This window comes from Petaurus breviceps, unplaced genomic scaffold (genome assembly GCF_028583685.1).
Source record: "Petaurus breviceps papuanus isolate PSGF00001 unplaced genomic scaffold, PetGlider_PUasm1.0 174, whole genome shotgun sequence".
Lineage (NCBI taxonomy): Eukaryota > Metazoa > Chordata > Mammalia > Diprotodontia > Petauridae > Petaurus > Petaurus breviceps.
The window spans coordinates 52753331-52766028 of NW_027185761.1; the positions used below are offsets into that span (position 1 = coordinate 52753331).

General features: G+C 42.0%; 1 protein-coding gene across 3 annotated transcripts in view; it reads right to left on the reverse strand.

The window, feature by feature from the left end:
* The window catches only part of PTPRG (protein tyrosine phosphatase receptor type G), a 783084-nt gene that overhangs the window by 80155 nt on the left and 690231 nt on the right, over positions 1-12698 (reverse strand). For 2 of the 3 annotated variants that reach the window (XM_069084200.1, XM_069084202.1), the window contains exon 14: positions 10750-10836. The exons of the other annotated variant lie outside the window; for it this stretch is intronic. In XM_069084200.1, the coding sequence (XP_068940301.1) occupies positions 10750-10836 (87 nt within the window). The remainder of the gene's footprint in view (positions 1-10749; positions 10837-12698) is intronic. 3 annotated transcript variants of the gene reach the window in all.

A 12698-nucleotide genomic window follows, 5' to 3' on the forward strand; every position in this document is an offset into this window, starting at 1 on the left:
TGTCTGCAACTATCTTTTTCCAAATCATTTTGTGTCTATTTTTGTCAGTTAGTGTTCATGTCATCTTTTCTAGCTAGATGGCATGCTCCTTCAGGAAAGGGACTATTGGAACTTTTGTCATTGAGTCCCCTGCACCCAGCACATAGTAGTAGGTGCTTAATAAACATCTGCTGATTAGCTGAATGGTAATTTCTGATATAAGGGAATAAAGATATGAGAAAACTTGGAGTGATCCAAATTTGTAACAAGGAACTGAATTCTGCTGCTCTCACCAAACTCTACCTGAAAACCCTTTCCTGGATGGGAGGGATTCTAGAAGTGTGGAGTACAGCAGAAGTGAAGTCAGGCATATCTCAGCCCAGATCACACCTCAGATATGAACTGTGAGACCCGACCTCTCTGGGCCTCATCTTAAAATGATGCATTTAGACTTGATGGTATGTGGGGTCCCTTCCAGATCTAAATCTATGATTCTATCAATAATAAATGGGATCTAGTTGGGAAATAGGCCCGTTTTCTATAATGGTATTTTCTTGAATTCAAATGAAATCCTATTCGAGATGCCTCACCATGGAGGAGATGTGTCCTGGGCTCTCAAAGGCTCTGCTGACAGAATCTAGGATCCAGCTAGTCTCATTGAGCTAGAAGACTTTTTTTTTTTTGGCTTTCTGTTGGGCAATTGGGGTTAAGTGACTTGCCCAAGGTCACATGGCTAGTTTTTTGTGTTAAGTATCTGAGGCCAGATTTGAACTCAGGTCCTCCTGACTCCAGGGCCGGTGCTCTATTCACTATGCCACCTTAGAAGACTTTCAAGATGGCCCTAGTGATGGGTTATTATAACTGCAAGAGGAACAGCTTAGGCACATTCAGAGAAGCTTGCCACCAAAAGACCAGCCACTGGGCAATCAGCTCTTTTGACCAGAATGCATGTAGATGTTCTACCTAGGTAAGTGGAATTGTGATCTTTAGCAACAAAAAGGGAATCTACACACAGAGAACCATCCATCTTTGAAGGGTTTTCTTTTGAATGACAGTTTGCTTGTACAAGGAAAAAAGAGGCTGACATGAATCCCTAACACTGAAAGGTGATTTTTTTTTAGTTTAGTTTAGTTTAGTTTTTGCTTTTTTGGAGGGGGGAAGGCAGGGCGATTGGGGTTAAGTGATATGCTCAAGGTCACACGGCTAGTAAGTGTTAAGCATCTGAGGCCGCATTTGAACTCAGGTCCTCCTGACTCCAGGGTCGATGCTGTATTTATTCACTGGGCCAGCTTGCCTCCCCCTGAAAGGTCATTTTTAATTGAAGAAATCAGAGTTCAATCAACTCATATTTTGTATTTCATGGCATCACAGATCCAGAGCAGAGAAGGACCTCAGAGGCCATATTATACTTTCTTCTCATTCCTTCCTTACCTATTTCCTCAGAGGACAAAAGTTAAAGCAATTTTTAGAACCCATTCTGACCATGCCTCACTTTCTTCCCTTTGTATTCTTCTCTTTTTGAAAAAGAATAGACACCCCACAGAGGCGGAAGACTATGTGAGACACTGCATATGCTATACGACTTTTTCAACATGTTGGCTAGTTCTGATGACACCAACCCCCCCCCCCCAACCCCATTATTCTCTGTTCTAAGGCAGGAGTTCTTAGCCTTTTTTTTGTGCCCACAGATCCCTTGGGCTGTCTGGTAAAGCCTATGGACCCCTTCTCAGAATAAGGTTGTTCAATGAATACAGTAAAATGCAGAAGACTACAAAGTAAACAAATGATATTGAAATAGTTATCAAAAATATATTTTTTAAATTCATGGACCCTAGGTTAAGAATTCCTATTCTAAGTGATGGTTCTCTGGGTGGGGTGGGGCAAAGATTCAGGGGGAAATGTAGGTGATAAAAATCTAAAGATTGCAATAAAATCTTATTTTAAAATAAAAAAGATATCTATATCCTCATACACATATATATAAATGTATATATATGCAATATGTATATGTAAATATATAAATATAAATAAAATGTGCATGTGTGTGTGTAAATATCTTGATTATGCACGCCAACTAAATATTCTTTCCTTGACCCTAGACTGAGCCAGTAGTAATGTACCTTCTTTGCCTTTCTTTCATCCTTACCCCAAATAACAGCATGTGTTACACTCCCTCTCTGATTTTGTGATATGCAATTGTTTCAGAGCTCAAAACAAAACAAAACTCTCCAGTGGCCACTTAGGAGAGGCAAAAGGATGGTTTGCCTTCCAATCCTTAATTAGCCCCAAGAAGTCACTGGAGAAAGATGAATTTTGAAAGCCTGTAGGCAGTAACCTATGGGAAGCAAGCCCAAGCAAGACCCTTTCCCCCCAAGTCCAGCAAAAGAGGAAACACCAGAAGGCAGAACGTCTAGCTGGATATGGAAAATACATCAGAGAATTTGCAGAAACCAACTCCGTCATCCTCAGAGACTGGGAGCCAATGGAACCCAAGTGATGAGACTGGCTAGCAGTCAGGAGGCAGCCCCTTCCAGACCTTAAGGTTAGCTGGAACTTCCTAAAGTCCCACTCAACTTTTCAGTGACCATGGCAGTCAAGGCCCAGGTCTTTTACAATTTATGTCATAGACATTTAGATGCCTTGTCCACCTTTTCAGTGGCCACCTAGTCTAGACCACTATGAGGCATCAGAGAGGAAGGTATGAGTCTTTGGAGTCAGCAGACCTGGGTTCAAATCACCCTCCTCCCACTCACTATCTTTGTGATCTAATGCTTCTTAGCCTCAATTTCCTCATCTGTAAAAGGGGGAAAACAAAAGCACAGGGCTGAGTGTTAACTTAAATATTAGTGGTTATCCTGTTCCGTTATCCTAAATGCCACCTCTTCCACGAGACCCTTCCTTATTCCCCCAGCTGCTAGTGACCTCCCAATTACCTGGTATTTGTGTGACATATTTTGCATATGCTTAAATGGGTATATGTTTTCTCCCTCCCCTTGCTAAATTGTAATCTATTTAAAGAAGGAGGCTGTTTTATTTTTTGTACTTTATCATCCTTAGTAAATAGTGAGTGCTTAATAAATGTTTGCTGATTGATTTTATATTCCCAATACCTAGCACAGTGACAGGCACATAGCTGTTTTTCAGTTGTGTCCAAACTCTTCTTGACCCCATTTGGGGTTTTCTTGGCAAAGACACTGGAGTTGTTTGCACTTTCCCTTCTGAGCTCATTTTACAGATGAGGAAACTGAGGCAAACGAGGTGAAGTGACTTGCCCAGGATCACACAGCTGGCAAGTGTCTGAGACCTGATTTGAACTCAGGAAGGTGAGTCTTCCTGACTCTAGGCCGGCACTTAAATGCTTACTGATTAATTGATTTATATACCCAAAGCATAGCACAATACATAGCATAAAGGAGGTGCCTCAAAAACTCTTGTTAATCGATTGAAAATAGAGACCCTTCCAGTAGTAAGAGACATCCTGGTGAAGTGCAGGCAGCTCCAAGGCTAACTGACTAAATGATCTTGGCCAGATCATTTGCCTTCCCAAGACTTCCGTTTCCTCCTTTGTGAAAAGAAGGGATACAGGTCTAGGTGAACTCCGGACTGCAACACTTCCCAGCATTGCTGTGCTTCTAGTCTTTTTTTTTTTTTTTTAAGCTGAGAAAATGTAACTTATGAAAGTTAAGTACATGCACTGGGAACAGCTTTTGTTCATGATGTAGTCAACGTCAACTTGTATCAATAAACTGTCACTTCCACTCCCTTTCCTCACCACAAAAACACGTACCGCCACCAACACATATGACAATCTCCTGTGTTTAATTGACTCTCTTGTCTGTTACAAAACACACACACACACGGTCTGTGCTCGGTTACCGTGACAATGCACGGCACGCTTTCCAGATGAGGCGGCCCCTCTCTATTCTTGGCCTGACTCAGGAACTCCATGTAGATGTATGGAAATGAGAAGCCACAAGCCTTCGACTTCAAATTAAGCCCCATTGTTCTGCAGCCACATCGGGCCAATAACTAGTTTGCTAACAAAGTGTGTCTCAAAATTCTAATTGCAGGCCAGGAATGGGGCAGTTGGATAGGGGTGCCAATGAATATTAATTAAACCATCGTAACTGATTTATATACTGCCCTCATTTAAATCTATGATAGTGCTCTCTCTAACAAACCCATTTCTATACGTGCCCTCGCACACAGTGATTTCATTAATATTTATTCTCCTAAGTGGATTTGCTGTAGTAAGCTGTGTATTAATATTAGCCACTTACAAATGGAAAGATGAAAATGTCAATGTGATTTAGAGACACAGGATGGGGCTGAGTTACAAATAGAGGGACTGACTTGATGGGCTGAACTGAAAAAACAAACACAAAAAACTAAAGCTGTTGGTGTGTGTATTTTTCACTTTTCTGTGTAACTTCAGTACTTACACAGAGTATAGCAAACAGTAAGTGTTTAATAAATGCTTGTTTACTGACCAACAAAGATAATAGCTCAAATGTCATCTCCCCTATGAAACCTGCCCTAATTCAACAATACACAACAATTCTCTACCACCAGGTCAGAAATGACCTTTCCTTCCATGAAATCCTCATTGCATGTTATCATTTCCAGACCACGCTAACCACACCCAAGTTATTCTCCTCATTCTCCTCACACCTGATCATGGATTCTACAACTGGGTCGCTGAGAGGTGAGCTTTCTCTATATTTACCTGGAACTAAGCCTCCATGTCATTTCTCAGCTGTTTCAAAACTGTGACTCATTTCCTGTCTCTAGCTCCTTTCAGTCAGAATTTAACTGCATGTATTTTATTTTATTATATAACACATATATAATATCTACTTATATATTTTATAATTACATAAAGCATACACAATCTATAATTGTATATCTTATTATATAAGCAATATTGCTTATATTTGTATTCCTAGAGTTTAGTAGTATCTGACACATAGGAAACACTGAATAAATATTTCATTTATTTATCCACTCATTCTATTCATTCATTCCCTGGTACCTGTCATGATTATTTTTGAAATATGAGTATTAGTCTATATAGGTAATAAGGTCCTTCAGATGCCATTGTTGGCAGAACCTAGGACCATGGAAGGGTGTTTACTACCCCCTAAACAAAACCTCCTTAATGAGATGCATTCAACTTAATAACCCACACTGGAAAAAACAAGTCAATGACGTATGCCTGTTGTGTTCTAATAACCCACTGAATTAAAATGACAAATTCCTAGAACTCAGCTATTACAGATGGACAACAGGCTTTGTCCAGGATTGAATGGTGGCATTGTGGAGAAGGCAATGGAGATGGAGTCATGAAGACCTAGGACCTTCCTAGCTGTGAGACTCTGGGCTTCTGTTTCATTATCTGTAAAATGGGAGGGTTGGACTCAATGCTTCTAATGAGTGTTTGAACTATAGATCCATTATCCTATGACTATGAGGGAGTGAGCAGGCTAGACTACATTTGGGAAAAGTCACAACATTCCTTTCCAACACCTCCATCTGAGCTCTCAAAGAAAAACCTGTGTTTTTTTTAACATTGATATTTTTCTGGTGATGCCACATGGCTATGAATCTGGGAACATCATCTTCAAAGAATCAAACTTATGGGAAAACTGAAGGGCACTGGGGAGACAAAGAGTGCGCACAAATGGGCCCAAGCACATTACCAAAGATAACGTGTATAAGGAGTGTTACACTCAATAACAAATCAAGAATGTCATGAAGTGTTTGCTACGTGCCAGGCATTGTGTTAAGTGCTGGGTAGATAAAGAAAGGCAAAGAACAGGCTTCGATCCTCAGTCTCATGGGGGAGAGCATGCCAACAACTATGTACAAACAAGGTAGGTGTGTGTGCGTGTGCATGTAAACAGAAATCATCACAGAGAGAAAGCACTAGCACTATGGAGATTGGGAAAGGCCTCTTGCACAAGGCAGGATTTTTAGCTGAGACTTGAAGGAAGCCAGGGAACCCAGGAGGTGGAGATGGAGAGGGAGGTTATTCCTGGCAGGAGGGATTGCCATCAAAAGGCCCAGAGCCAGGACGAAGGTTGTAGGGGGAACAGCAAAGAGGCCCGTTTCGGTGGATCACGGACCATCATGGAGGGGGATATAAGGAATAGCTACAGAGGAAATGCAGGGTTCAAAAAGAAAGTATGCTGGCTCCATAGTGAGAGTGATGCAGGCATCATGGCTGCCGTCAGACAGGAAGAGCCACAGAGGTATCTCACCATGCTGGCTGGCGGATTTATGGAAGGACAAGAATTACATGTGATGAGAAGAAATGGATGGGTTGTAGGAGAGCACACCCCCAGCAAGATCACACAAGTGAAGAAATGGGAACGAGCTGCGTCCGTGTGTGTGCATCTGTATTCAAACGCAGGACACGCTCCCAGAGCAGATGGAAGTACGCTGAAGGCAAGGCTCATGGTCTCACTTCCCCCTCGTATCCATAACCGCTCCAGACACTGCGTGCAGTAGGCAGTCAGCCTACAGTGTTTTACAGAGGAAGGAGCAGTGTGAGAGAGGTCAGAGGAGCAGAGGTGAGAGATCTTGTCGGTCACTCATTACTGGATGACTTGGGTCAAGCTGTTTAAGTCTAAGTGCCTTTGTCTTCCCATGTGTAAAGTAAGGGCATTTGACTAGATTGCCACCAGAGTCCCTTCTCCAGCTACATCTATGATCCTATGAATACATCTTTTGTTCAATAGGAATGAAGAAGCCAGCAAAAATAGCCATGTGTTGGATTTTTCTTCACTCGTGTTTCAGCTTAAAAAACACCACGGGACAGACACTTTTGAACTCTTAAAACACTACGTTCTAAATGGAGGTTTTCATAGAAGATAGATCAAGAGGATCGTGATTCATGAAGTCTGAGGATTCACTGAAAGGTTCGCTTAATTAGAGAGGTCATTTAAAATAAGTTGTTTTTACAAAACGACCATAGGCATATCCCTTTTTCTGCTTAGGTAAAAATAACACACAGACCCATACTTGAGTTAAGAGCTGGGCTCTTTCTCCTATGACCCTTTTCTAGCTTGTAAAGAAGCAAATCAAGTTTAAGATAAATGAGGTGAAGGAAAGGAGAGAAAGCTGTGCACTTGAATCTGGGAGAAAAACAGAGTCAGATATTTCCATGTTTCAATTGGGGGGGGGGATATTCCATCTGTTGCTTATTAGTGTGGGGAGAAGGAATTCAGAGTCCAATGGCAAGAGTTATCCTGGGAGACACAAATTACCTGCCATTATTGTTCCTCCCCCCAAATACCGACAAATGATGTACCTTCCTCCTCCCCTAAGAACTCCCAAGAGAATATAACCTTCTGCTCCACATTAAGCTGGCTAGGAAATTCCAGCAGACAACTTGGAAAGATCAAAGCCTCAGCTACACTTTCTAGAAGATAACAGTCCAAAGGCCACTTCATAAAGTACCTTCTTGACAAGGCTATGGTTGTTCAACTGCCGTGAGTTTTATATTGCACTTGGCAACAAGGGATGGGTGTTCCCTGCACTTCCCAAAGCTTCCAGCTGTTAGGGGGTGGAGGAGGTTACAGCATCTGAGGGATTGAGACAGAGGAGCTGTTCCTTTATTTGTGTTTAGCTGCAAATATGGTGAGCATCTGGAATGAATACATCGAGAGGATAAAAGATGTTGCTTTGGGGAATCTCCACCGGCTTTTAACCAGCTGTTTTAGAATTAGCTATGTAAAACTCCACTGAATGATAATAGCAAAGTAAGGGATGTTTCAACTTATTTACTACAAATTGGGTGGAAGGACTGGGAAGATAGATGTAATTTATTCAGAGGCTTTCATTCATAAGTTACTTATCACTGGTCAGACCCATAAGTGTTGCTCAAGATGTTTGAAAAGAAACCACACTTTAATTCTATTTAAGGACCATTTGAGCCAGGGTATTGTGTAATGGAGAGAAAGGCAACCTCACAGTCAGGAAGACTGAGGTTTAAGTTCTGACTGATACATACTGGTTATGCAGCTCTAACTAAATCATTTGGCATCTCAGTGCCCTGGGCAACTCTGTGACTATAAGCTACAGAGGCAGGTGCCCATCTGCACTGGTAGAAGGAGTTTTCCTACCAGGAGCTCCTTAAGCCAATGAAATTCTGTCGAAACCAAAAATGTCCTATCTAAAAAAAAGAGAAAAGGACTATTGAACAGTAATAGAAACTGGCTATTGAGATACTGGTGACCTCTCACCTGAGAAATCTCTAAATTACAGACTAGATGCTAAGCTACTCCAATGGAGGCTGTCTAGGGGATACAGGGCTGGATCTGGAATCAGGAAGAACAAGGAGTCAATCCTTGCCATGCCTCTAGCCCCGCATTCCAGCCTTTCACCATCCGCCTCTCTACAGACTGTGTCCTATGTGTGAAACACCCTTTTTTTTTTTTTTAAAGCAATCCGGGTTAAGTAATTTGCTCAAGGTTACACAGCCAGTTATTTCTGGGTGTGGTGCTAAGTATCTGAGCCCGGATTCGATCCCCCAGGTCATCCCGACACTGAGGCCGGTGCTCTTACTCGCTGAGCCACCTGGCCACCCCAAAACACCCTCTTTTATGGCAAGTTGACTCCATCCTCCTCAACGCTAGTGCTTGGTCACTCCTGAAATGAAGCAGCATTCATTTAGTTGTGTACATGTGGCATTCTCCAGCACCAACTCTCTGCTGGCCAGGGTTTGGCTTTGACCTTGTCTCTGTAGTCCCAACACTTAACACAGTCGCTTAGCAGATACCTACGTGAACTTTAGCCAGTGTGATAAAAAGAGGAAGGTCTGAAAATGTGCTGGAAAGACCATTAGATCTGAAGTCAGCAGGTCTGAACTCACGTCTTACCTACTCTACTTAGTAATAACCTCTCTGGGTATCACTTTACTCACAGACAAGATGACAAAGTTGGGTGAGATGACTTGTTATACCCCTTTTGACTCCTATACATAATGCACAGGATTTAGAGCTGAAAGGGACCTTCCAGGTCATCTGCTGACTAGATTCTAGTCCATGACCAAAGTGACTCAAAACTACATTGCTTGAAGGGCATTTAGAATTCTCGCCTATGTAGATTGTGTTTGGTTTCCACATGAAGTCGCTTGCATACATGGGTTATTGCATAGAAGAGGAATTGTTTTCTTTGGCCCTAGAGGGTCAAATGTGAGGCAATGGGTGGAAGTTTTAAGGGGGCAAGGAAGAGAGTTCCTAGTACTTGGAGCCAACCACAAATGGAATGGGACTGTCTTGGGAGGTGGTGAGCTTCCACCTTCCTGGAGGTATTCGAGCAAAAGCTGGATGAAAGCATTCATAGGTGATGCTGGAGAGAGGACCTTTGGGGAACAGTTGGATTGGAGGGCCAGAGAGGCCCTTTCTAACCCTGAGGTTGTGTTATTCAGGGAATTGCATTTGGGATTTATTTTTGGAATTCTGAAATGGGATTAGTGAATGAATCCTCAAAGAATAAAAGAGTTTTTAGGGGAGATAATTCCATTCTGTACTGTAATGGCATTTGCTTTTCATTGTCTTATAAGGAAATTAATTACATGTAACATTCAAAAGAAAACAGGGGGATGGCTAGGTAGTGCAGTGAATAGAGCACCAGCCCTGGAGTCAGGAGGACCTGGGTTCAAGGACACTTAACACAAAAACTAGCCATATGACCTTGGGCAAGTCACTTAATCCCAATTGCCCTCCAAAAAAAAAAGGAAAAGAAAAAAGAAAACAGGTCCTTTACTTAATCATTAATCCTTCATTTCCACAGAATAACTTCTAACTACTGGGGCAAATCAAAGAGGGCATATCTGTTTTTACTAAATAGGCAAAGAAATAGTTGTATTTTTGCTAGATAAATTTTGCTATGACCTATATAAAATGCTAACAGAAATTCTTCAAGTCTGATCTTCACCCTATCATAATATAACCTAAGGGTCTAATTAACTTGTTAATAAGAAATAGAATTTGTGTAAGGTCACCTGTGATAAACCTTTCTTTTTAAATGTCTTAATTGTGCCACTTAGATCATCATGGTTAAGACCACTACCGCATTCTAGGACAAGAATTTTTCTAATGAGCATTCAGGCTGCTATCAAGATAGAATGTAAGCCCCTTGAGGGCAGGAGCTTTTTCTTCCATCATTTGCCCAGTGCCTCACACACTGTGGGACTCCTAACAAATGCTTGCTGACTGATTATAGCCACTTTATCTGGCACATCTGTTTATCCCCAAATTTCATTCTCTTCTTTGGAAAACAGATATATCATCATTTGGTCGACCTCTCCTCTCCTGACCCTATTTCATTGCCCTTTCCCCTCCAATTATTAGCTAACTTCCAGAGAGATTCATTTGAGATTTCCTCCTAGGGTAAAGTTTTATGCATGCATCATTTTGGTTAAAGAGAACTTCTAAGACATGCAAATAGCTGAAACTTGGGAAGAAACAGGATGCAAAACCCCCGACCCCCAATTCATGCCTCCCCCTTAAACCCCCCTCCCCCAAATAAAGATCAGAAGAAATGCATTCATTGGAGTAAGCAGCATAGGGCAGAATATCAGATTCTAGGTTTCAAAGCTGCAGGGAAACACAGTTCTTGCTCAGAACAGGAAACCAACATTATGGGTAGCATGGAGCTGTTCAGGAGGGTCAGCCATATTACATTGCAACAAACAAACAAAAGGAAATTCAATAAGCCCATCCCAGCAATCGAAACTCCCCACCTGAGCTTCACTGCCCTCACCTGCTCCCCTTCTCTCCTCTCTCCCCAGAAGAAGGCACTTCACGGAAACGTCTGGGAGAGCCCTTGGACTTTATTTTGTTACACCCTCTAAACAAACAAAAACAAAAGAGAAAAGGTATAGAAAACAGGATTTTCAATTGGCTGCTGAGTTCTACTTCAAGTGATCCCCCCCTTTATGCCACAGACATACCCCTGCCCCATCATTCTGCCTCCTTCTATAAAAGTGTATTAAATAGACACTTTGGGTTTTATTTCATGCTAAGCTAGGGAACTAGAAAGGGGAATTTATGCTTCGAGGGCACTTTTCTTTAGCTATAGTCTGTGACTGGGTCTATTCATCCTAGTATGGAAGGAAGACTTTTCTTTCAATGAAAATGTCCATCCTTGCATTTCATAAATGTAGATTGAATTGACTGGTGCCTATTTTTCAACATTTAACATGCCGACTCTGCCAAGAAATGGAGCTGAACTAGATTACCAATAACAACAAAACACATCTAGTACATATACACACCATTATATATGCGTATTATATATATTTACATCATTTCAAGGTTTGTTGAGCACTTTATACAGTCTCCTCATTTGATCTTCATACCAACCCCGTGAAACAGGTGCTATTTTTATTTCCATCTTAAAAATGAAAAGACTATGGCAGACAGGTTAAGTGACTTGTTCAGGCTCACACAGCTGCTAAGTGGCAAACTTCCATAAAACGAACACATACTGACGATTATGACGATGGCAATGATGGCAACTCCCTTTTATGCAAAGCGCTCAACACTGACACGGACGGGATGGCAGCAGGCAATGCTGAGAGACAACTGGATTCAGAGGAAGGGGACACAGGTTCTAATCCCTGCTCCATCCCTTACAATCTTTGTGACTTTGGGCCAATCTCTGTCTCCTCATCTATAAAATGGAGGCCTCTAAACTCTAAATCTCTTATGTATGATGATCTCTAATAGACTGTGAACCCTTTGGGAGCAGGGATGGTCTTGGCTCTTTTCCTGCTCCCATGGTGCCTGGCACACTTTGTTGTTGAATTGTTTTGGGTGTGTCTGGCTCTTGGCAGACCTCAGACACTGCCTAGATGTGTGAAGTCCCTTAACCTGTCTGCCTCAGTTTCCTGAACTGTAAAATTGAGATAATAATAGCACCAACCTCCCAGGGTTTGTTGTGAGGATCAAATGGCATAACTGTAAGGTGCCTGGCACATCATAAGTGCCGTATAAAGATTAGGGATTACTACTGTCATTGTTGGTATTATTCTTTTCCCAAACTCTTGGTGTCTACCACTTTAAACTTCAGAAGTCAAGCTTCTAGCCTCTGATGAGGATAGGGCTCAGCGACAGATGACTGAGAAATGACCAAATGAGGACAAAATCACCCGGGGCACTAATTCTGACCCTTCTTTTAGCCCTTCAAATTCAAATAACCGAGTCACCTGGGACCCAGCTATGTCCCAGCTTCTTTCTCTACCGAAAACAAAGAAAAACAAGTTGTTTCTCTTCCCCTCCCCAAATAAGAACTTAACACCTGCTCAAGCAGCCCCACTCAAACTCTCCCTAGTTTATGGATAGCTAACTTTTCCTTTGCAAAGCGTCAAGGATTCACTTTTTATTCTTTTGGTCCCAAACTGCGATATCTTTCACCCATGTAGTGAATTCCCAGGGGTATCATAAGACCAAAGAGTTAAGAGACGGAAAGGACCCTGGGGGTTAAGTTCAATCCCATTATTTTATAAATAAAGAAACTGAATCCCAGATGGCATAAGTGACTTGACCGTGGTCACAAAGCTCTCAAGGGTCAGAGGTGTGATGGGAACTCAGGTCTTCTGGAATCTCCCTCCACTGAAACCAAGGGGCACTTAATTGGTAATGTGACATTTTATGGCACCATCTGGGGACCTGGAAGGACATGGTCACACAGTATGTATCAGAGGCAGC